General features: G+C 39.2%; 1 protein-coding gene across 2 annotated transcripts in view; it reads left to right on the forward strand.

Moving 5' to 3' along the window:
- Window positions 1-22,973, forward strand: part of ASCC1 (activating signal cointegrator 1 complex subunit 1) — an 84,611-nt gene extending 61,638 nt beyond the window's left edge. For both annotated transcript variants that reach the window (XM_060112308.1, XM_060112300.1), the window contains exons 10-11: window positions 21,163-21,321; window positions 22,400-22,973. In XM_060112308.1, coding sequence (XP_059968291.1) covers window positions 21,163-21,279 — 117 coding nt within the window. In that variant the 3' untranslated portion in view covers window positions 21,280-21,321; window positions 22,400-22,973. The remainder of the gene's footprint in view (window positions 1-21,162; window positions 21,322-22,399) is intronic.
- The last annotated feature ends 3,280 nt before the right edge of the window (window positions 22,974-26,253 follow it).

Genomic DNA, 26,253 nt, shown 5'->3' on the forward strand with positions numbered 1-26,253 from the left:
ACACGTGGGCTCTAGAGCACAGCCTCAGTAGTCGTGGCGCACAGGCTTAGTTGCTCTGCAGCATGTGGGATCTTCCCGGACCAGGGCTCAAACCTGTGTCCCCTGCATTGGCAGGCGGATTCTTAACCACTGCACCACCAGGGAAGTCCCCCCAGTATATTACTTTTTAATCATTAGTTCCAGAAAATATAATCTTTCACTTACATTTAATCAAAGGAATTAACTTTTCTTTGAGAATAAAGATAAAATGTGGCATCCAACAACTAGCCCCCAAGCGGTAATAACTGTATTTATGAAGTAGCTATAGCAGCCCACTTTTTGGAATTACAAGACAAGTCTTTCTCAACTAGAACATTAGAACCCATGGCCCCTGAATCCCTTGCAAAAAAAAAAAAAGATTTAAAAAACTGATGGATTGTACGTAGTTTTTGTACCCGATATAATTATTATGTTTAGAAAGGGAAAAAAATCACTTTCATTAACAAGATAGGAACTGACTTGGAATAAACAGAAAGGTTAACTGCATTGGTTGTTAAGGATCCCAAGCATATGTGTACAGCATATTAACAGCTACATAGGTCAAGGATCAGGAATGCTGGTGATGGGAAGCAGCCTTGGAAAAAAATCAAGTTCATCTGCTATTCAAAGAGAAACAAAATGAGAATGCAAGTCATTGCTCATTGTAAGAATTTAATGAGTAACAGCCAATTGCTATTCTACTCCATGAAGAGAATTGGTCCTTTTGGCTTGGTGTACTATTATGTGTTTTGGATGCCTTAATAAGAAAAAAAAACCTCCGACTCTTGGAGGTAGAAGCCACATTTTTCTTTTGTATAGCTCTTTTGAGAGTTGTTGCAGCTATTATAGACTAGTATCTGGTTATTCCTAGTTAAAATAAGAATTTTCTTACCCTAAGAAAGACTTTGAAAGAAGAACTGACAACTAAAGAATCGTTCCGTGTGTTTTTCAAACCAGAAAAGGAATATATTTAGTAATAGCATTTTTTTATGAAAGACTGACAGATAGCTCTGAAAGGAGGATATACAAGTGAAGAAGACCTAGGCCAAATTAATAGGATAGTGTCCTGTCAGAGGGTTTCCATTTCTCATCTAAGAGATAGGAGCAAAGATGTAGTTTGTTTGTCTATAATGCAGTGATAAACTTGTAAATGGAGAAATCATGCTGATCTAAAGACGTAATGCAGGAAATAACTGCTCCCTCGCTAGCTAAAAGTAGAATGGTCATTAACTGCCAGTTTCTGGAGAGAGAAGTGGTCTTAATGGCAGTCTGTTTGGGGGACTTATGAAATGGTCTTATGCAATCGAATCAATATTCCAAGACTGTGCTCTCAGCAGATTGAATAGGGGTACAGTAGTAACTGTTTAAAAGCATAGCTTCTAACTGCAAAGTGAAGAGGAGACATTAGAGCCCTAGGTTGTACTCACCAGAGATGATTTGGTACAAATAAAGGCACAATAATATATTTGGGAAGGAATAGACAGTACTATAGGTCCAAAATCAAAGGACACTGTGAAAGTGCCATTTCTTTAGATACTTAAAAATCCTGGAACAAAGTGATGCTGGGAAGACTGGACAGCTTCATGTAAAAGAATGAAATTAGAAACACTTCCTAACACCATACACAAAAATAAACTCAAAATGGATTAAAGACCTAAGTGTAAGGCCAGAAACTATAAAACTCTTAGAGGAAAACATAGGCAGAACACTCTTTGACATAAATCACAGCAAGATCCTTTTTGACCCAACTCCTAGAGAAATGGAAATAAAAACAAAAATAAACAAATGGGACATAATGAAACTTAGAAGCTTTTGCACAGCAAAGGAAACTGTAAACAAGACAAAAAGACAACCCTCAGAATGGGAGAAAATATTTGCAAATGAAGCAACTGACAAAGGATTAATCTCCAAAATTTATAAGCAGCTCTTGCAGCTCAATATCAAAAAAACAAACAATCCAAAGATGGGCAGAAGACCTAAATAGACATTTCTCCAAAGAAGATATACAGATTGCCAACAAACACATGAAAGGATGCTCAACATCACTAATCATTAGAGAAATGCAAATCAAAACTACAATGAGGTATCACCTCACACCAGTCAGAATGGCCATCATCAAAAAATCTACAAACAATAGGGCCTCCCTGGTGGCGCAGTGGTTGAGAGTCCGCCTGCCGATGCAGGGGACACGGGTTCGTGCCCCGATCCCGGAGGATCCCACATGCCGCGGAGCGGCTGGGCCCGCGAGCCATGGCCGCGGGCCCTGTGTGTCCGGAGCCTGTGCTCCGCAGCGGGAGAGGCCACAGCAGTGAGAGGCCCGCGTACAGCAAAAAAAAAAAAAAAAAAATCTACAAACAATAAATGCTGGAGAGAGTGTGGAGAAAAGGGAACCCTCTTGCACTGTTGGTGGGAATGTAAATTTATACAGCCACTATGGAGAACAGTATGGAGGTTCCTTAAAAAACTAAAAATAGAACTACCATACGACCCAGCAATCCCACTACTGGGCATATACCCTGAGAAAACCATAATTCAAAAAGAGTCATGTACCACAATGTTCATTGCAGCTCTATTTACAATAGTCCGGACATGGAAGCAACCTGAGTGTCCATCGACAGATGAATGATTAAAGAAGATGTGGCACATATATACAATGGAATATTACTCAGCCATAAAAAAGAAATGGAATTGAGTTATTTGTAGTGAGGTGGATGACCTAGAGTCTGTCATACAGAGTGAAGTAAGTCAGAAAGAGGAAAAACAAATACTGTATGCTAACCCATATATATGGAATCTAAAAAAAAACAAAGGTTCTGAAGAACCTAGGGGCAGGACAGGAATAAAGATGCAGACATAGAGAATGGACTTGAGGACACGGGGAGGGGGAAGGGTAAGCTGGATGAAGTGAGAGAGTGGCATGGACATATATACACTACCAAATGTAAAATAGATAGCTAGTGGGAAGCAGCTGCATAGCACTGGGAGATCAGCTTGGTGCTTTGTGACCACCTAGAGGGATGGGATAAGGAGGGTGGGAGGGAGATGCAAGAGGGAGGGAATATGGGGATATATATATATGTATAGCTGATTCACTTTGTTATACAGTAGAAATTAACACAACATTGTAAAGCAATTATACTCCAATAAAGATGCTAAAAAAAAAAATCCTGGAACATATAAACCATGTAAAAAAAGAGATGAATCTGGTTTTTTTTCTTTTTTATATAAGAATATTTAAATTTAGAGAAAGAGGGAATTGGCAGTATTTAACTATATTAATATTTAATAGTACTTTATCTGAAAATATGTTTTAAATCTAGCTAGGTACATTGAGACTTTTCTTGAAAGATGTAAATGAGAGTAACTCAAGTACTTCATTCATTTTTGCTTTGCTCCATCTCTGCCTCTTAAAGTTCTTTAAAAGGACAGTTAGAATGAATGCATTTAAATGAGAGCTTTATTTAGTTTTCTTTACTTAGAGAAGTTTCTATAAAGGAAGCTGTTTAAAAATACATACTATTTATTCTCTTTGGTAAAAGTTCATAAAACGTATATGTACTTTTAAACAAATAATCATAAAGTGAACACTGTAACTACTACCAAGGTCAAAAAGCAGAATGTGCCTCACATGTCTTTCCCTGGCCAACTCTGTGGTCTGTTTGTCCTAAGGTAACAAAGGCACAATTAAGTTCTTAAATACTCTTAGTGAAGAGGCTTGTTTTCAATGATTACTTGTTTCAGAGTATTAGAAGAATATTGAAAAGATGAATTCATTTTTATTTTTTCAAGGGAAGAGAGATTAGATTGAGAACTCGGTAGTAATCTTTTTAAAAAAGATACTAATGACTACAGAGGAAGACTAGCATTTAGAAAGTATATTATTTCTAAAAAAGAAAATATTATGTTTTTTATTATCCAGTTCAGTATTAAGCCACGTTACATACTGTTCTTGAAAATTACTTCTTAGTCACATGGCTCTTCTTTAGAATTTTTTTCTTTTCAAAACTCACCTTTCGCAGAAAGCCTTTCCTTGAAAATCTATCACTAAATGTTCCATTGCACTATTATATCAGTATGAATAACAGCAAATTGAATGTAGAAAAAAGTTGCTATGTCTCATTACCACTGTAGCTATGGTGTCATTTTTACTACCTGATATTTCTATGACTTGAAATTTTTTTTTTTTAGCCTCACTGCACGGCTTGCGGGATCTTAGTTCCCCGATCAGGGGATCGAACCTGGGCCCTGGCAGTGAAAGTGCCGAGTCCCAACCACTGGACTTCCAGGGAATTCCCAAAATTTTAATTTAAGTAAAATCACTATGCAGGTGTCACTTTCTCTTTAAGCTATTTATGCTTATACACTGTTGACATTTATTAACTTCACTTGGGCATACTAATATTTTGTGAGAGCTTTTATCCACAGCATTGGAAGCAATCACATCATTCTTGACAATCATGTAAAATAGGCAGCTTGTTAGAGGAGCAAATGTACAACTTTCTGGAGAATTTCACTTGGAAAATAAAAGCAAGATGTTGTGGAAAAGGCTTTTGTGAGAAGAGAGTTCATAGAAATAACATATACACTCACATATGTATATATTAATTAAGGATTGGAAGATAAAGCTAAGGAAATCTCTGGCAAAGTGGAGAGATAGAAAATATGAGGGAAGAATCTGACAAAGAGGATCCTCAGCCAGTGCAAAAGTTAACTGTTAGGGTTCTAAAAGGAGAAAACAGACCTTGGAGTCTTGAAGTTTGATGAAAGAGCCTCTGGACTGGTAGTGCTCCCAGGTACTTGGCAATAGTAAAGAAAAATCCTTTCTGGAAGAAAATCCTATCACCCTCTGCCTAAAAATATTCTTGCAAGGAACTTTTGCCCCCTAAACAGCCAATACACAAAGATAACTAGGCATATGAGGAAACCAGTCACCATAAGCAGACAGACATCCAGAACTCATAAAGACATGAAATACTAGAATTATCAGACTTAGGCTAAAAACAACTTTTTTATCAGGTAATTGGGAACTATTGCAAAGAAAAAGTGATGTCGCAGTTTTGAAAAGAACCAAGTAGAAATGCTAGAACTGTAAAAATGCAATAACTGAACTTAAGAGCTCAGTGGATGGGTTTAGCAGCAAGTTAGCAAATTAGATAGAGCTGCAGAGGGAAGTAGTGATGTGGAAATTGTCAGAAGAAATTATCCAACATGTTGCATGGGCAGAGGGGAAAGGTAAAAATTACAGATGAGAGAAAAAGAGACATATAGGATAGAGTGAGAAGATCTAATATACATTTAATTGGAGTCCCAGAAGGAGAGGAGAGAGAGAATGGGCCAGAGCTGATGAAAGACATCAACCTACACATTAAAGAAGCCAAATGAATTCCAAACAGTTTTGTTGAGTGAGCCTGTATTGCACTTTTCTTTCCTACAACTTGTGACTGAATCATGGACATTAACTAAACTGCTTAGGCCCCAGCACTTTTTTAAATGAATGTCCAGAGTTTGTTGGCAGTATCCACATTACAAAGAACAAAACCCAGGAAATCAGTGAAAGAATGCTTTTCTTAAAGTAGGTTATAAAAAAAAAAGAAAGAAGGGTAAAAGGTATCCAGGAATTCCCTTTACTATTTTTGTAACTTTTCTGAAAGACTAAAACTACATCAATGTAAAAAATTATAAAAAAAAAAAAAGAAAGAAAAGAAGATGGAAAGACAGACATGCTCTTGGGAGGGCAATAGGACACTAACCATTTGTTACGGTTGTGGGTTTTTTAATAACCATCTTCCAAAAAAGTTTGTTGAAGTCTTTCATATGTTTTGTTCCAGCGTTTAGGATAGATGTAACTTCTGTTAATTCCTGATCTTACTACAAAATTTGGCCCATTTGATTTCAAGGGGTATAAGAATTTAATGTAAGGAACAACTTCCTGATTAGGATGTTTCATATTGAGCAAGCTACTAATAAGGTAGCTGCATCTTTCACTCGAATGTTTTTTGTTTTGTTTTATTTAAGAAAATAGAGTCCATTTCTCTTTAAAGCCATTCTTCCCACCAACATCCTTTTCAAACTATTTCATTTAATTCCATGAAACCTATCTGTCAGCTCTGTCATTACACTGAAACCGCACTGTAAAAAGGCACCAGTAGCCCCCTTTTGTCCAGTGCCTTAACCTACTTTAATTTTTTCCCAGTAACCACATGGAGAGCTTTAAGCCCTTTTCTCTTTCAAATGTTCTCTTCTCTTGGCTTCAGTGGCAGTTTTTTCCTTTTTCTGGTTCTACTTTTTTAAAAAAATTCACTGCCTTGTATGACTACTTCCTAAAGTTTTGTCCTTATCTCTCTGTTTTTCTTTTACTGCAGTCTTGTTCTATCCAAATCCTACTCATTCTTCAAAGTCCAGTACAGGTGTTACCTCCTCCATAATGGTAAGGACCATCCCAGTCTTTGGCATGCTTCCACCTCTCAATGCCTTTCCTCCTCTCCTTACTTTGTGCAGACACCATTCACGTGCCTCTCAGTGCTTGGCAATGTCTCTTGTGCCTGGCAAGCATTTGGGAAGCTTTTTCTGGATCGGCTAACTAAAACTGTTTTCCGTAGAAATCAGAAATCTATAAATTTCTATAGAATCTTCCTTTGGCAGAAGAAAAGAAAAAGATTTTGTTTGACAAAGGGGATATTTTTTGCCCCTTACTTGAAATTGTAACTCTCAGAGCAGTGTCCTGCAAGCTATGGTCTAAGGACCAAATTTGGCCTGTCCCCTGTTTTGTTGTATGGCCCTCAAACTATGAATGGTGTTTATATTTTTTTAATGGTTGAAAAAAAATAAAGAATAATTTATGACATGTAAAAATTATATGAAATTCAAATATCAGGGTCTCTAAATAAAATTTTATTGGAACACAGCTGTCCTTATTTGTTTATGCACTGATTGCTTTTGTGCCACAGTGCCAAAGTTAAGTAGTTGTGACGAACAACATATGACCACCTGACCCTTTATGGAAAAAGTTTGCTGACCACTGTCTTAAAGATTAGTGTTTAGTTCAATTTTTTTATTCACCCAGTGCCCTTTCTGCTTTATGATTAGATATGATGCTTGTATTTAATAGACTTTCAAGATATTTATGTCATAAATATTTAGTTAACAGCAGTCAGTCCTATTGAATTTTCGTTTACTTAACTCTTTTCTAGCAAATGTTTCTTTTTAAAAATTAGTTTACTAAATTCAAGAAAAGAGAGCCCCAAGTCAAATATACCTGTAATTCATACTCACAATCCTTCATTAATAAGTGAAGTTCATTTTTCAGTTAATGGTTTTTTTTTTTTTTTTTTGGCGGTACGCGGGCCTCTCACTGCTGTGGCCTCTCCCGTTGCGGAGCACAGGCTCCGGACGTGCAGGCTCAGCAGCCATGGCTCACGGGCCCAGCCGCTCTGCGGCATGTGGGATCTTCCCGGACCAGGGCACGAACCCGTGTCCCCTGCATCGGCAGGCGGACTGTCAACCAATGCGCCACCAGGGAAGCCCTGCCTCCATTCTTGATGATTACAAAACAAAACTTGAGCAAATGGGAGATGCAGGAAATCATTAGGGGCTTTTCATATTTTGCTAGTAATAGAAATAATGTATTATATGTTAAAAATCTGAAAGAATTCTGACAGGTGATTGATTGAGCAATTTCTTAGAGCATCAGATATATAAGGAAAAGTGCAGTTTGAAATGCTTCAGTTTGGTTTGGTACTATCTTGTTTTAGATTATTGGGTTGGGGGCAGGGGGAAGATTCACATCCAAGCAGTATTTCACCAGAATTTATCCTCTGAATTTGTTTTATGTGTCACTTTACCTGGAAAGTGAAATCTTAAAACACTGATGAGAGCAACTAAAGATATGACTGTCAGTGAGGCACAACCATCGTTAAAATGAAACTGGAAAATGAGCAGTTGGCTGATTTTTGACAGAGCCAACATCTGTTCTAGAAAGATGCACCCTCCCTGGTTTGTTGCTCTGTTCATACAAGATGTTTTTTTTTTCTCCCTTCATTCTCTTTTGAATTTATGTTTATTGGTTATTCATCTTTGCAGTGGTACTGGGATACTTCATGCCTTGACTTGGCTTAGGCAGGGAATGATGGGTTTGGAAAGTCTAACCTAACACAAAGACAAGAAATAGGCAAAGACAATAAGAGTAAAAAAGAATTGAGATTAAAATTACTTTTCTTAAAATCATTTCTGGTTTTTATCAGGATTAAAAGTATTTTATTGAATACCTGCTGAAGGTAAAACACTAAGCACATGCTTGGTGCATTTGTGGGGGATGGGGATAAATATTCTATTGTTTGGTCCCTCTGATCCCATTCCTATGAACTCTTTTGACAAGGTGCCTGTTATTATTGTGGGGAATATTTATTTCTATTATATATTCATTTGTAGGGGTCTAGTATATCATTTTGGGTGTAGTGCACAAGTGAAGGGAGTTGGGTTATGGTTCACTTCAGTCTATTTTTTTTTAAGTTGTGGTAAAATATATGTAACATAAGATTTACCATTTTAACCACTTTAAGTGTATAATTCAGTGTCATTAATAAGCATGTTCACATTGTTGTATAACCATCACCACCATCCATCTCCAGAACTTTTTCACCATACCAAATTGAAACTGTGTACCCATTAAACAATAACTCTTCATTCTCCCCTCCCCTCTGCCCTTGGCAACCATAATTCTACTTTCTGTCTCTATGAATTTGGCTCTATAGGTACCACATATAAGTGGAATTATACAGTATTTACCTTGATTCTGGCTTATTTCAGTTACATAATGTTTCCAAGTTTCATACACATTGTAGCATGTATCAGGATTTAGTTTCTTTTTAAGACTGAATAATATTCCATTGTATGTATATATTCCATTGTGTTTTTTTAGCTACAGTGTAAACACACCAGTGACCAAATATAAATCTGCACCTAGAGATGGTGACAGGCACTGTCTTCTTTGAGACAGCCTATTGTTTAGAAACCAGACCAAATGAAACCGTATTAGATTAGGTGGCTTGGTGCCAGCAATGTCTAAGTGTTATTCCAAATGTTAGAGGACATTGTGGAAAGAGAAAAGAAATGAGAGTGAAGTTCACCATGTGATGAAGCTGTGACGATTTCTTAAGAAATCATGTCCTCTTTCCCTTATCTCAATGGTGAAACAGTTTTAGAACTAATGCTCATAGATGAACATTATTATTACAAAATAAAAGTAGAAAAACAAGATGTAAGTCAACCAGAATTCCAATTCAAAGTTTGTGCTCTCGGGCTTCGCTGGTGGCACAGTGGTTGAGAGTCCACCTGCCGATGCAGGGGACGTGGGTTCATGCCCCGGTCCGGGAGGATCCCACATGCCGCGGAGCGGCTGGGCCCGTGAGCCATGGCCACTGAGCCTGCACGTTCGGAGCCTGTGCTCCGCAACGGGAGAGGCCACAACAGTGAGAGGCCCGCGTACCGCAAAAAAAAAAAAAGTTTGCGTTCTCAGTTATAGGTTAAAACATTGATACCAGTTTGTTAATCGTAGAGGTTTTGCAACTCCTAAGGTGTGTGTGGGGATGATAACCCTATCCCTCTTCCAAGGCCTTTTGTCTGACATTTAGCCCACACCTTTGCAGAGGGGAAGGAGGCCATCTGGAATGGATTACAGACAAGTAAGTAAGTGTGTGTCATAATAATGTTCCAGTGGTGCTACTGAAGGCAGGTTTCCTATGGTCCTGACAGAGGACAAAATAAATATTTCACGTCTTGTTGTCTAATAAGATAAGATGAGTTAGTTGAAAATCTAAGATAACATGTGGCAACCTCTCTCTCACCTTCCAAGGAAGCATTTCAAACAGCTATTTTTTGGACAGCTCTTATTTATATGTATATATGCTCTTGCAGGTGCCTAATGTTGCCGAGGGACATCTAATTTGCTCTTTAACTTTTCTTGTTGCTGCTCTCCTGTTGGAAAAGTTGGAGTGGAGGTGGCTGCACCTGATGACCTTTCCTCTTTTCTCACTGTTCTTTTTCTGAATCTGTCACTTGGCACACTAGTCAGCCTCTTTGTGCCCCGCCTCCCTAAAGCCATTTGCCTAGAGACCCCCAGGCTGAGCAGAGATCATCTCTGCTCCTTTCTGCTGACTTGCACTTCCTTTCTCATATATAATACAAAGATCAAACACTTACCTTCTGTTGCTATTGTTTGAGGGACAATTATGAGTAATCCCTGAGGGAAGATGACCAAACTGAAAGTAAGAGTGGTAACAGATTTGAATGAGCATTAAGCAGCCTCCTTCTGAGGGAAAGAATGTATCTGCGGAAACGTTACCTAGATTTGTTCTGAAAGGGCATCTGCCCTTAGGGTTGGTAGTCACAGGCTTAGGGCATTGAAGAGACCCTGCTAGCCAGCAGCCACCTGGGGCAGTTTTTCCCTGGTGAAGCAGTAATATCCATGCCTGAAGGCAGGGCTTTCTCTGGAAGAAATTTTGCAGCAAACTCAACTCCCAGCGGCTCATCTCTGATGCTAATTCTACCTGCTGCTGTGGAAACCAGCAGAGCATGCTGCTGTGTGCTGAGATGAGGTCTGGGTTCTTCAGCCATGTCAGCACAGACTCTTCTCTCCTGCGTCCTACCTCCACCCACATTTTTTTATTGCTACTTTTTAAAACTGAAGGACTCTGCAGGGAGGGGAAGTCCTTTGGCATTTTGAGTATTGAGGTGCTCAGCAGAACTGCCTGGCATCCTGTTTGTATATAGCAGTTTTAATTCACTCTCTAATAGGTCATTTGGCCTTACCAGCAGAGTCTTAAACTTGATAATCCTCACGTCAGCAGGGAGGCTCAGGCCAAACATCCAAAAGTGCAACCCTGCGTAATTATTTGAAGGAGGTTTTAAAGCCTTCATTCCCTGGCTGTTTGGCTTCTGCCTGGCACCTCTTCAGGTCAGGCCTTTAACATTCCTCATGCTCTCTGCAGCTGAGAGAGGCAGGTGGTTTGGGAGAGCAGAATCAAAGAGGGAAGTTCATGTTCCCATTCTTTGTGAGCAGCTTGATAGACGTTCCTGTGCCACTGCAGTCACTGGGGAGACCTGGGCTCTGGTGACATGCAAGCTTTTTGGTACTGTTTTAATGGAGATGCTTTTATTCTGAAGTAGATGTTTCTATTCCATTCTTTAAAAATATAGCCCCGTGAAACCAGTTGATGACTGCAGAGACTGTAAGCTATCAGAGTTCCTTCTAGACCTTTTCTTTTTTTCTTTTAAGGAAGCTGCTTTTTGTCCTGTAATGATGCATTGGACGTTATAGTTGGTGAGTGACAATAATAGAGCTCAAAATTCCATCTGATCATTTATCTTCCTGTAACTGCAGAATATCCTTGTAAGGTATTGTCCCTGTTTAAAGATGGAGAAATTGAGGGAGAGAGTAGCTCTGTGGTTATTGATAGGAAAGCATTGAAGTCTAGTTTGCCCTAAGAACTGTTTTGATCTCTCTTCAATAGAAAAGAAGTTTCTACCTTTGGTTTCCAGGTGAAGTTGGGTATGTTTGTGTATGCGTAGAGGGACATGGCTTACCTTAGTGTGAATAGGCTCCATTGTGTTCTTTTGTGATGATTTAGAAAGAATCAGTGTGAGTGCAGCCTGTATAAATATTTTTCAAGTAGATGGAAGGTGTTTTTGACCTGATGTGTTAGATACCATTTTCCTTCTTGTCTCTTCACATCTCTCATATTTACTCTCTTCAAGAGTAATCTTGCACGTAGCCAGAAGAAAAATGCAAAGTACGGGAAGGCTTGAGAATTTGAATTGCCTGGTACCTTGGCAGAAACTCAGAATCATTTTTTTAGGTTTGGGGAATTTTAACAAACAAAACTTACCTGTGGGAAAAGAAAAAACTTACTTGTGATCCTAATTCTAAGTGACATTGGCAATATGACATATGAAGAGCTGTGATAGTTTTCAAATCTATTATATTTTTAGTCTGTTGTCCATATCTTTCTGTTTACTACCTAAAGTCTTATCATTTTTGTACCTGGAGGTACAATTTCGTGAAGAATGCTTGTGAAATATACCATTATTTGTTTCGTTGTTTTTCAGTTAGAATCTTCCAAGGGCTGTGATTATAGTTTTTTCACATTACTTGTCTTTCTTGGCCACAAAACCAAGTGGACACTTCCTTTGCTGTCTGATTGCATATGCATAGCCCAAGGATGGGACTTCTTCCCCACTTGGCATTCTTTGATACAGATTTGTTATTCAGATTGTGAGACAAATGCACACTGCCATGTGGACATGGCCTTCTACTGGCCTGTGTTCTAGGCCTGGTCCCAGGAACTCTTAAATTTATATCACAATGTTAGTGGTCCTAGCCTGTCTCTGTTTCTTATCTTTTAAATGGGGATAATGCTGAGCTCTGGTTTATGTCACAGTGATTTTTTGAAGGGTTAATGAGCTGGGCTTTGTGAGATACTTCTTAGATCCTTAGATAAAAGGTGTTATTTAGCCTCAGCAAGGCTTCCTGTGGGAGTGCCTTCCAAAGAGCTCAAAGTGCTTGTCAGACTGTCTTCCATTCATCCTCATACCATCCCTGGTAGGGAGGTAGGTGGGGGAGCATTATTATTAAGTACAAAATAGTGTTATTACTGTTACTTTTATCTGTAAACGGGGTAATTGTGAGAAATAGAAGTTGGTAAAACAGATTATAGAAGAAAAACACTGGGAAAACTTCAAAGTAGTGTGCTTTTGCCATTCCTGTTTACTTTAGGTTTCAGAAGTCTAATTGCCATACATGAAAACAATAGAAATCATCCCTTCTTGGGGGAGAAACAGGACCCGCTGCATCCTTCTAAATCCTTGCATTAATTGAACACCAGTACTTATTTTCATTTGTACCAGATTATGTACTAAGGGTTAGTTTAACTTGCACATGCCAGGAATGACTATAAATTTCATAGGACTTAACTTTTTTTGTGTGTGTGTGGTATGCGGGCCTCTCACTGCTGTGGCGTCTCCCGTTGCGGAGCACAGGCTCCTGATGCGCAGGCTCAGCGGCCATGGATCACGGGCCCAGCCGCTCTGCGGTATGTGGGATCTTCCCAGACCGGGGCGCGAACCCGTGTCCCTGCATCGGCAGGCGGACTCTCAACCACTGCGCCACCAGGGAAGCCCAGGACTTAGCATTTTAAAAAAATTGTATAAGGATCTCCCTGGTGGTGCAGTGGTTAAGAATCTGCCTACTGATGCAGGGGACATGGGTTCGATCCCTGGTCCGGGAAGATCCAACATGCCACGGAGCAACTAAGTGCGTGCGCCACAGCTACTGAGCCTGTGCTCTAGAGCCCGTGAGCCACAACTACTGAAGCCCACGCGCCTAGAGCCCGTGTTCTGCAAGAAGAGAAGCCACCGCAATGAGAAGCCCATGCACCGCAATGAAGAGTAGCCCCTGCTCACTGCAGCTAGAGAAAGCCTGCGCGTGGCAATGAAGACCCAGAGCAGCCAAAAATAAATAAATTAAAAAAAAAAACTATAGTTGATTTACTATATTATATTAGTTTCAGGTGTACAGCAGAGTGATTCAGTATTTTTATAGATTATGCTCCATTTAAAGTTATTTTAGGACTTCCCTGGTGGTCCAGTGGTTGAGACTCCATGCTTACACTGCAGGGGGTGTGGATTTGATCCCTGGTGGGGGAACTAAGATCCCGCATGCCACATGGTGCGGCCAAAAAAAAAAAAAGTTTATTTCAAAGTAATGGCTGTAATTCCCTATGCTGTACAGTATATCCTGTTGCTTATCTTTTTTTTTTTTTGTGGTACGCGGGCCTCTCACTGTTGTGGCCTCTCCCGTTGCGGAGCACAGGCTCTGGACACGCAGGCTCAGCGGCCATGGCTCACAGGTCCAGCCACTCCGTGCCATGTGGGATCTTCCTGGACCGGGGCACGAACCCGTGTCCCCTGCATCGGCAGGCGGACTCTCAACCACTGCGCCACCAGGGAAGCCCTGCTTATCTATTTTATACATAGTATTTTGTGTCTCTTAATCTCATACCCCTATCTTGTCCCTCCCCCCTTCCCACTCCTCACTGGTGTCCACTAGTTTGTTTTCTATATCTGTGAGTCTGTTTCTGTTTTGCTATATACATTCATTTCTTTTATTTTTTAGATTTTACATATAAGTGATAACATATAGTATTTGTCTTTTTCTGTCTGACTTATTTAACTAAGCATAATACTCTCTAGGTCCATCCACGTTGTTGCAAATGACAGAATTTCATTCTTTTTTATGGCACAGTAATACTCCTGTATATACCCCCCCACACACACAAATATATGTATATACCACATTCTTTATTCATTCTGCTGATAGATACTGAGTTTGCTTCCATATCTTGGCTATGATGTAATAGTGCTGCTATGAACATTAAGGTACATGTATCTTTCTGAATTAGTGTTTTTAAATTTTGGAGGGATATATATCCAGGAATGGAATGGCTGGATCATATGGTAACTCTATTTTAGTTTTATAAGGAACCTCCATACTGTTTTCTGTAGTGGCTGCACCAGTTTACAGGGGGGTTCCCTTGTGGGGGGGGTCCCTTTTCTCCACATCCTCACCAGCATTTGTTATTTGTAGACTTTTTGATGATAGCCATTCTGACAAGTGTGAGGTGTTATCTCATTGTTGTTTTGATTTGCATTTGCCTGATAATTAACGTTGTTGAACATCTTTTCATGTGCCTTTTAGCCATCTGTATGTCTTTGGAAAAATGTCTGTTCAGGTCTTCTGCCCATTTTTTAATTGGGTTGTTTTTTTGTTATTGAATTGTATGAGCTGTTTGTATATTTTGGCTATTAACCCCTTGTTAGCCATATCATTTGCAAATATTTTCTCCCATTCATTAGGTTGTCTTTTCATTTTGTCACTGGTTTCCTTTGCTGTGCAAGAGCTCTTAAATTTAATTAGATCCCATTCGTTCATTTTTGCTTTTATTTCTTTTGCCAGGACTTAACATATTTTGAATCTTCATTTTAGACTTCAAAACTGAATTTCCTCTTTTTGAAGTCAAATCAGATAGCAAATAGTTCGCTGAGGCCACCCAGCACAAGAAATAGATTTTCTTAAAGGAGAGATCTTTAAAGAGAGTGACCACTACTTTGTCTAAGATTGAAGAAAGAGAGCGAGCCTCATTTGGGAAGCCCAATGGACAGGGATCCCCAACATGTCTGTCATTATGCTGTTGAGGATTGGCCATTCATTCGGTTTTGTAGCTTGAGGTCACAGATATTAGGAGGTTCCTCTTTACTCTCCTCCCCACCTCTCGCTGAGATTTTGAGGCTCATCTTTGCAGCCTAGTCACATGTGGAATTATTTCTGGTCTTTTATGGTTGTGTCATAGGGCCTGAGAGGAGGGAGTAGAAGGTCTGAAATGAATGCAAGGGAAAATGACCACAGTTAGCCCTTAAATCTTGCTTTTTGTTTTCTTTCAGTGTATACCACTACACTACCAGAAATCAATAATTTCTTCTGTGTTCTCCCTAGGAAACAAACATGTACAAACTAAAAATGGTAGGCTTCACAGATCATGTGAGCAAGGGACAGCAGGATGGTTAGATCTTTGTCTTGAGATTCTGTCAAGGAAGCTTTGGTTTTGACCAAAAACCTTTCATCTTGGTGGTCCACATTTGTCTCTTTACTTGGTAATAGGAAAACTTTAATTTTCTGAAGATAACTGTGAGTAGTCAATAAAGGATAGCAGCTGTATGCTTAACAGTTTTCAAATGTCATACTTACACTTACTTGGGTTTTAAATTTTCTTTAATTGTCCAAATCAGTACTTATTACTTACAAGTGATATCACAAATATTGGCAGTCTTAAATTCTATGTTTGTTTCCTTATCAAATATTTGTAGTTTTGTGCAGCTGTTCATTGTTTTTTTCCTTTACGACAGGCTTTAAAAAATGAAGGCTTCCAACATAACAGGGCTCTGTGTGTGTGTCAGAGAGAAATGTTTTCAGAAAGAAAAAGGTTTAGGTTTCAAAATCCCCAAGGAATTGTTATAAAACAACAGTGAGGGAAAAAAACTCAATATGATTTAAGTACCTTGCCATGGTTCTTTTTTAATTTAAATTTTTCCTGTTAGGTCTTTTATTTTCTAAACAATAGACCACTTTGCTCTTCTTGAACTACTTTAGCCTATAAAGAGCAACCAAGTTTCTTTTTTCTTTTTTTAAACTTGTAGTTTAAGCTTTTTCCTCTTCTCCATTCAGGTACCTAATTAAATGGAGCCATTTAGTTGATTTGTGCTTATTTTCATCCAGAATTCAATTAAAATTCTTCTAGCTGAACTATAGCCATCTGATTCTTAAACGAGGTCCAGGATGAGAAGTGACAATGAAAGTAGGAATAACAAGGAAAAAATATGTTCATTTCAGTCTTTGGGAGTTTTGTGAGTCAAGCTTAATCTCTGTGGTTTAACAGGGCCAGGTTTTAAGGGGCATCACCCACAAGGAGAGGCTGTAGAGTACAGAGGTTAAAGAGTTCAGACTTCAGAGTTAGGCTACCTGGGTTTGAATTTTTTTTTTTTTTTAATTGAAGTATAGTTGATGTACAGTGTTGTGTTACTTTCAGGTGTACAGCAAAGTGATTCAGTTGTACATACATATATATATATTTTCAGATTCTTTTCTCATGTAGGTTATCACACAATATCGAATGTAGTTCCCTGTGCTATACAGTAGGTCCTTGTTGGCTATCTATTTTGTGTATAATAGTGTATATATGTTAATCCCAATCTCCTAATTTATCCCTCCCCCCCCTTTCCCCTTTGGTAATCATAAATTTGTTTTCTATGTCTGTGGGTCTCTTTCTGTTTTGTATATAAGTTCTGGGTTTGAATCTTAATTTCTTTTTTTTTTCTTTTCCAGCTTTATGAATGTCAATTTTCCACTGTTTACTTGCTGTGTATTCTTGGACAAGTTACTTTAGCCTTTTAAATTTCAGGTTCAACCCTAAAATGCGGGTTAATAATAGTATCTGCTTCTTGGGGTTGTGAGGAGGCAGTCATATAATCACATAGAGCCCAAAGTATAATGCCTGGCATACATGCTTGCTCAGTAAACTTCAGCTCTTATGATCTTTACTTCTTTAGTGTTGTTGTCAACATATATACTTGTTGTTCACCTTGATTTTTTAATATATAACAATATTGGCATTAGGTAACTTTGTTTTAAAAATCTCTTATGATATATTTGAGTTTATAAAAATTTAAATTGACATGGTAAAAATCACCATAAGTAAAGTCAAAAGACAAATGACAAATTGGGGGAAAATATATTTGCAATTCATCACACAAAGAGTTCATTTCCCTAATACATAGAGAAATACTACTCAATTAAAAAAATAGACAGTTGTAAAGTTTTTATGGTGATGTGCTTCCACTTAACTGTGCTACGGATTTCATGTCTTCAGTATATATTCTCAGAGCATACCAGGCAAACCCTTGGTTGGAAAAGGGCTTGAGACACACAGCTAAAGATACAGAATGAGTGTGTAAACAGATCTGAATTTTTTTTGTTTTTCCCCATAAAATAGCTCCCACTCAGAAATGTTCTGTTGCTATCAATGATACCCTCACATATCCCTTTACCCTGTCATCCATGACTTTTCTCATCTTCTTTTTGTATCTCCTTCCTCTCATCCAGAAAATCACGGAGTCTGTTCTGTGTTTCATTCATAGTATTTCACATCTGCTTCAATCTTTCCAGGCCCACTACTACTATTTTTAGTCAATAGACACTCAGTATCTCACAGTTTAACTGCTACCCTGGTCTCCTTTTCTTTCTTCTCTTGTTCCTTTCTCCAGTCAGCACAATCAGTATGCCACACCCAGATTAATTTCCCTTGGTTTTCATCTTGGGCCAGCAGCTTACTCAGAAGCCTTCAGTGGTTCCCCACTGTCTAGAATGAAGTCTAACTTCTGAACCTGACCCTCAGGGCCCCCCTTAATCTGATTTTCCCTCACTATGTCTCTAGCCTTAGTCTTCTCACTGCTTCTTTTTAGGAACCCTCCATTACATCTAACCTGGTCTACTTGACCCTCCATACCCATTTCTGCCTTCATGCTGCCCTCCCTCCTCCTCTTCACTAAGTCTTACACTTGCTACAAGGCCCAGCTCAGTTTCTGACTCTTGCAGATGGCTTTTCTAGATGCCCCAGCCCTCTACATCCATTGTTTTCTCACCTCCCGCTGCATTTATTAATTGCCTATACCTCTCCTCCCACACTTAACCTTTGCCACCTATATTGTTTTAGGTAAACTTTAATTGAGTACATAATGCAGTAACTTTTCACAAGGTGAACACACCCGTGTCATCAACATGCCTCTCTTCTGACACATACCCCATCTCCCTAACCAGATGGCAGTTGCCTGGGAGACAACACCACATCATATGCCTCTTTACATGAAAATGTACAATATCAGGTGCTCAGTGACATTCTAGATCAGAAATTTGAGCTAAGACTAGGCTTTGACAAATAAAAGACACATAGAAATTTAAAGGAATATGTGAAATTTCCATTACTAATAACTATAAATTCTTCCTTCACAAGTAGTTACAGTTGAGGTTACATTAGAGGTAATACCATTGGGTAAGTCTTGTTCAAGGATTCCTAGGTGGTGATCTATAAATGAGATTTTTATATCCATCTAAACAAGGCCATGTTATAGTTTTCTCTTTTCCTACACGAAGTACACAGACATCTCCAGCATTCGATTTTGTTGTCATTTTATCTAACAAATGCTTATTGTTCATATGCATAGATACAGTTATAGCATATAGTGGGATTCAGCTTTGAAGAACATAAAAATTCTTTCTTCTGTAGAACTTATATTTTAACGAGTTACCAGAAATAATTGGCAGAACTAAAAGAGAATCTTAAGACTAAAGATAAAACAATGACTAAACAATAAAATAACTATGAAAAATTGTTACTAAATCATCATAAACATAGAGAACAAGAACATGGGGACAGGAAAGGCTAAAATGAAGCTTGGCCTTACACTAGGGACTTTGGATAAGAAATCCATTTGATTATGATGTTATCAAAAGGTGAGGAAGAAGATGGCAGCCTATGAAGGTAGAATAAGGACAGGTTAAGAAGAGCAGAGAGATGTTGTAAACATCATAGGAAATATTTACTTTCCAGGAGTGCTTTACAGTTTACAAGGAAGGTACTTCGACTTGTTCATCTTATTGAGTCTTCACCCCTTATGATCTTGTACCATGGGTGGTGTCATCTGTCCACAGCTACCCAGCTCCCACATGCCTGTCGTAAGTTTAGACTGACTTCAGTCTTTCCACCTGCTGCTCTTGTCTTAGAGGACCATGAGAATTTGTGTTCAGTCTTCTCTTAATCTGTGTAATTACTGCATTGAAATCATATCCCAGCTAACTTCATTATCACCGTATTTACTCTTTGCTTCAAACCTAAAAGCATGAGAAATCTTCCTGGCAAATCATGCCGTCTGGAGGTTATAAGTATTTAAAAGGCAAAGTGAAGTCAGAGGTAAGTACTTTCCAGCTCCTAGCTGTGGTGTCTCCATCACTTGGAAGCATAGGTACAAAGAGAAGAACCATGGACTGCTAATCCCTAAAAACTAACTTGTTGAAAGTATTATGAGTTCCCTTTTAGTTTTGTTTTGCCTTGTCTTTTATTGCCCCTTTGGTTATGTCTTCTTTGTACCTAGAAGCCTTCAGTTTGTAAAGCTGTAAATCTGTCACGTCTTGTTGGCATGGCTTTCACTTCAAATTAACGTTCAGCAAAGGGATTAGCCAATAAACATTTCGGGCTGTATTTTTTTACACAAAAGGGTGGATATGGTTTGAACAGGCTGCTGAAGCCAGGAAGAGAAGTTAATTGTGTAAATCAATGCAGGCAAGAGCTGAAAGAAAGACAAGACAATGCGGCACACAACCTCTAAATAGATCTTTGGGGTCAAGTTGATGTCATGTTGAAGAATCAGTATTTACTGGGCTTTATAAAGTTAGACTTTAAATGAACCCCAGGCATTTCGCTAGGCCATTAATTGCAGGAAGAGGAAAGGTGACAGTGGCTGAAGTCCATGGCTATAGAGATACTATAAAAATAAGTGAAGAGACAAGACAGTCACTTGCTAATGTGCAAAGGTCTCAGCTTTAGGTTCTACTCAAGCATTGCTGGTTGACGTACTGAAAGGCTTTCTCAGGATTGTGCTGACAAGAAAGAGCAACTCTTCCATCCTAACAGAAGAAGGTCAGCCCTTTACTCTTTGACACTCCTTATCTAAGCAGTGTGGCTTAATTTCCCTCGAATGGATTCTGATGTCATTTTGCATTCTGCCTTGTAAACGTGCTGATCACAAGAGCAGGTCTTTCTCAGAGTGTGGCTCATCCCTCCCTCTGACAAAGTTGAAAGCTTTTTAAATAAAGAATTGTAGTAAAGAGCATTTACTTTGGGATGTTGGCTTGAATCCAAAGTCTAATGAAAGGTTTTTGATAAATATTATCATTTGTACTTGTTATATCATTCAATAGAAGTGTTCCTCTGGCTGTTTTGTGTGCGAAAGTGTTCTGTACTCCTCGCTGGGTTATCAGAATTATTTGTAGGGCAGGAACCTTATCTTCTGTTTATTTTAGTCAGTGTTTCTAATAAATGTTGTTGACGAGGTGGGGGAATATATTATATCAAATTTTATCCTGGCTGTAACAAAACTAACATCCTGCATGGTCAGTAACTGAAAGTCATAGAAGCAGCTTTGTTAGGCCCTGTGGATCAGGGTATGGCCCTAGGATGTTTGTTACAAGTTCCTGGTCATATCTGCTCAATAGATACATTTTGGAGTTGACTTCTCAGACCTCTTTCTCTAGTGCATTTTGTCAGAGGAGGCCTTTCAATTAATCAACGAAGAGCTGCTGTTCTTTGCTCACTCCTGCTTCTGTCCCTCCTCTCCAGGATCATTTTTCAGAATAAATACTGAAAAGAAAGCACAGGAGGTTTGTCGGGATTGTTGTGGTGTTTTTACAAGAGAATCTGATGTTTAATGTTTTCATCTATGATTTTCTTTGGATATTCACTCTAAGTTTTTATTCTTCCTTTTCAGCTATTTGAGAACTTCTCCTTTGGTACCCTAAAGCTCAATTCAATTCACATCTCTCAGAGATTCACAGTAGACAGCTTTGGAAACTATGCCTCCTGTGGACAAATTGACTTCTCCTGAGGTGGATCTTGGGAAACACTGGAAATTAAACATCCTCACAAGGTGCTGAGTGAAAGTATCATCATTTTAATTGCCAAGGAGGGATGTGGAAATTTGGGTGATAACTTTCCTGGGTGATTCCCCAAGGATACCATGGTGTCTAATGGTGGTCCACAGTCATCGCACTGTCAGCGAGATGGTTGTGAGCACAGGGAGAACATACGCCTGTAACCCTTAGCTTGTTCATCTTTCACAGGGTCTACCTCTCTTTCCAAAGCTCTTCTCTGAAAATGTACCTCTGAAGCCCCGTGGAGCTCAGATTTGCATTATTTCTTATATACCTACTGATTTTGCCTCAACCATTAAACTCTTATATTAATACTTTAAAAGAGAATTACAGGTGTGTGATCTTATTAATCTCTCCACCTAGATAATATCTACAGATTGTAGAAGGTTTGTATTTTTTCCTTCCCCCTTTTAATCAATACCCAGAATTTGTTTTTTATTGTGGTAAAAAACACATAACCTAAAATTTACCATCTTAGGCCATTTTCAAATACATAGTTCGGTAGTGTTAGGTATATTCATATCGTTGTAAAATATCTCTAGAACTTCTTCATCTTGCATATCTGAAACTCTGTACCCATTTAAGCAACTCTTCTTCCCCCCCTACCCCCCCAGGCCCCTGGCAACCACCATTCTACTTTCTCTTTCTATGGATTTGACTACTTGAGATACCTCATATAAGTGGAATCATACAGTATTTGTCTTTCTGTGACTGGCTTATTCTACTTAGCATAATGTCCTCAAGGTTCATCCATTTTGTAGCATGTGTCAGGACTTCCTTCCTTTTTAAGGCTGAGTAATATTCCATCCGATGTATATACACTCATCCCTTGGTTTCCCTTGGTTTCAGTACCTCCCTTGGTATCTGTGGATTCTCAAGTCCCTTATATAAAATGGTATAATATTTGCATATAACCTATGCATACCCTCCTGTATACTTTAAATCATCTCTAAGTTATTTATAATACCAAACACAATGTAAATGCCATGTAAATATTTGCCAGCACACAATAAATGCAAGTTTTCCTTTCTGTAACTTTCTGTAATTTTTTTTCCAAATATTTTTGGTCTGCAGTTGGTTGACTCCACGGATGTGGAACCCATGGATATGGAGGACCGACTGAACCACATTTTGTTCATCCAGTCTTCCATCGATGGACACTTGGGTTCCTTCCACTTCTTGGCTGTTCTGAATAATGCCCTATGAACATGGGTGTACAAATATCTGAGACCCTGCTTTCAATTCCTTTACTACTTAGAATTTAAACTTTAGCAAAATAACTGGTAAAGTTTTTACCTTTTACTTTGATCTCTCCTTTTTCTTCTGAAGTTGGTACCTTTTACATTTCTTACATTCCTGTTCCTTCACCCTACCCTAACCCTCGCCTTCCCATGCCACTGATGGAGCTGCAGTATTGTAGCTCTTTTCTGTGTACTTCTCAGGGCAGCAGCAGTCAAAACAATGGTGATGCCAGCAGGACTATGCAGAGTTCCCTGGGAGAGTGTCAGCCACAGAAGGCACTCACTCCTTCCTTGCTGCAGACCAGCAAAGGGAGGGAGCTCCCAGCACAGTCCTGCCACACTCTCTGCTGGGGAGCTCCAGCCTCACTGTTACCTCTCATATCTACCCCCTCACAGCCTTTCTCCCTCCATGGCCTCTCTCTTTCCTTCGTTCCTTAGTCTTAATCTTGATTCTTACTTTGTATTTGAGAAGTATGATTCTGAATCCCGTGTGTTAATAAGGCCACGACACGGTAAGGGCTGTGTATAACACTCAGAGATTTGTTATCAATGTGACTGCACAGATCATTTGTGAATAAATGAATTTCTAAAGTGACTGTGTTTTTCTTTTAGTATTTTTTAGTATTATTATATAGTTTCAGTTTGACCCCCTTAGTCAGTGTGTGTTGGGATACATTGCTGCCATCACTTATTCAATAGCATAGCATATTTTTCATCCAGGAGTTACATATTGGTGCCTGCAGGGTTGGTTTTTCCCAAAAAAGCTTTCTACTGGTAATATTCATTTTTTAATTTAAGTTGAGCTTTTACCCCACTCACCTGATTGTTAAATGGCATATGGGAATGAGTGCTCCCAGAGGTAGTACTGAATAGCAGAGTCAACTGAAATTCAGTGCCCTTATCTCTTCTTGGTCCCGCTTCTGTCTTACTGATTTCTTTCTGATAGCTGCCGTTGGGCAACCTTGACCAGGAAGTAAAGATGTCTTCTTTTAAGTATCAGAGGTATGACTTACGTTTTTAGGAAAAAAATTTTTATCTTTGGAAAATGTAACTTTATATATCAAATGCTAAATTCTTAACAGAATTAGAAATTCTGTTATTTAGTATTTAGAGGTAACTATGTGTTTAAGGACTTATCATACTGTAATTTTTCACAGGTAATTTTTCACAAGTTATTTGTCTTTTTCACTCTCATTCTCTCATGCTTGTAAAGTGGAGTTTTCCAGCAGCTATGTGATATGGTGACATCATCACTCTGATGGTTAATAGAGTGTGTGCTTATGTATTTTTGTTTGTTTTGTAAGTTTGTAGGTATTGGTAGAATTGGAAAAATTTATGTTTTAAGTTTTCTTTCTAGAAGCCAATAGACAAATTTTTGAGACAATGTAGCTCTAAAGAAAGTACACTTTACTGTTGTAGAAGGGGGAGTAGCAGGTAGTTTTGATGTAGGACTTTTAGAGAAGAGCAACAGTGTTAGAGAGCAAATAATTTTTGATGGAACTAAAAGAATTTTTCAAGATTCCAGGTCCCCTTTCACCAAACTGTAATGGGGTCAAGGATGGAGGATTTATTTCTGTGCTTATAATCCAGTCTCCCTTAGTATTACCACTTTGCAGTTCATTCTGCACTGAAATAGAGTTAATTTGCACCTAACATCACTCCAGTTGGCTTTACTTTTTTTTAATTTTTTGCGGTACACGGGCCTCTCACTGTTGTGGCCTCTCCTGTTGCAGAGCACAGGCTCCGGACGCGCAGGCCCAGCAGCCATGGCTCACGGGCCCAGCCGCTCCGCGGCATGTGGGATCCTTCCAGACCGGGGCACGAACCCGTGTCCCCTGCACCAGCAGGCGGACTCTCAACCACTGCGCCACCAGGGAAGCCCTCCAGTTGGCTTTTGAGGCACTGAATTCACCCTTAATCCTCTAAGAGGAGAAGGGGAAAAAAATCTCTCACCATGATTATTACACAAGATCTCTGTTACTATATAAGGAACTTTGTTATGGAGAATAATATTGGTGTTTTTTTGAAGGGGCACAATGAGTTACCCTCAAATGAACTCCATACCCTTGGTAGAAACATGATAAATGTTTCTTATAATGGTTATTTACTTATTTTTGGCTGCATTGGGTCTTCATTGCTGCACGTGGGATTTTCTCTAGTTGTGGCGAGTGGGAGCTACTCTTGGTTGTGGTGCACGGGCTTCTCATTGCGGTGGCTTCTCTTGTTGCAGAGCACGGGCTCTAGGCCTGCGGGCTTCAGTAGTTGTAGCACGCGACTCAGTAGTTGTGGCACACGGGCCCCAGAGCGTGTGGGCTTCAGTAGTTGCAGTGCGTTGGCTCAGTAGTTGCGGTGTGCAGGCTTCAGGAGTTGTGGGGTGCGGGCTTAGTAGTTGCGGCTCGTGGGTTCTAGAGTGCAGGCTCAGTAGTTGTGGTGCATGTGCTTAGTTGCCCCATGTCACTGTGGGATCTTCCCGGACCAGGGTTTGAACCTGTGTCCCCTGCATTGGTGGATTCTTAACCACTGGACCACCAGGGAATTCCTATAATGGTTACTTTTTAAGTGAACTTCAGAGTTTACTAAATTGGACACGGATGAGAATCCAGCTTCATAATGACACAAAGCTTGGTTCAGGTTTGCTCTTGCACTGTGTGCTTTTCCTGGTGCCAAAGAGAACCTGATGGTACCAGAGGGGTATTGAGTTAAGGAACACCTCTCAGATTCTGTCTTGATGCTTACAGGGAGATGGATAGCAAAACCCAAGGATGCTATACGTGAGAAAAGGGGCTGCTGTTGTGGTTGTTTATCAATAACTTTTTTGTTGTTATTAATAAAATGATCTCTCAAACAAAGGTAAAATAAGATTACTGTGTGAAAAATCATCAAGCTATCTACTTTGCCTTATGCTTTTTCCAGTGTTATGCTTCAGTTTAAATATTTGTTTAAAAAATAGATTTCCTCATCCAGAGGTTACTACTTCCTATGCATTTAAGCACATGTATCATGTTGCTAAGTAATTTTTCACAAATGATAACAGCTAATATTAGCAGAATGCTTACATTTGTCATTTATTTGTGAATAATGTGTATTTATTCATTAAATCTTTACAAGCCCACTTAGGTTGGTGTTATCATTAACCTCATTTTAGAAACTGAGGCTTAACAAGGTTAAGAAATTTGCCTGAGGTCATAAAGGTTGTATCTGTGTTTCTTAAAATGTGGTGTTTGTACCCCTCAGAGTCCCTGAGATCCTTTGGAGGCGTGGGAAGGTCCTACTATTTTCATAAAAATATTAAGGCATAGGGCTTCCCTGGTGGCGCAGTGGTTGGGGGTCCTCCTGCCGATGCAGGGGACACGGATTTGTGCCCCGGTCTGGGAGGATCCCACATGCCGCGGAGCAGCTGGGCCCGTGAGCCATGGCCGCTGAGCCTGCGTGTCTGGAGCCTGTGCTCCGCAACGGGAGAGGCCACAGCAGTGGGAGGCCCGCGTACCGCAAAAAAAAAAAAAAAAAAAAAAAAAAAAAAAAAAATTAAGGCATAATTAGCCTTTTTCACTCTGATTCTCTCCTGAGTGTACAGTGGAGTTTTCCAGAGGCTATATGATATGGTAACATCATCACACTGATGGTTAATAGAATATATGTTTGTATATTTTTGTGTTTTCTAGAATTTTATAAGTTGGTAGGTTTAGG

The sequence above is a fragment of the Mesoplodon densirostris genome, chromosome 1, assembly GCF_025265405.1.
Source record: "Mesoplodon densirostris isolate mMesDen1 chromosome 1, mMesDen1 primary haplotype, whole genome shotgun sequence".
In the NCBI taxonomy this organism is placed as follows: domain Eukaryota; kingdom Metazoa; phylum Chordata; class Mammalia; order Artiodactyla; family Ziphiidae; genus Mesoplodon; species Mesoplodon densirostris.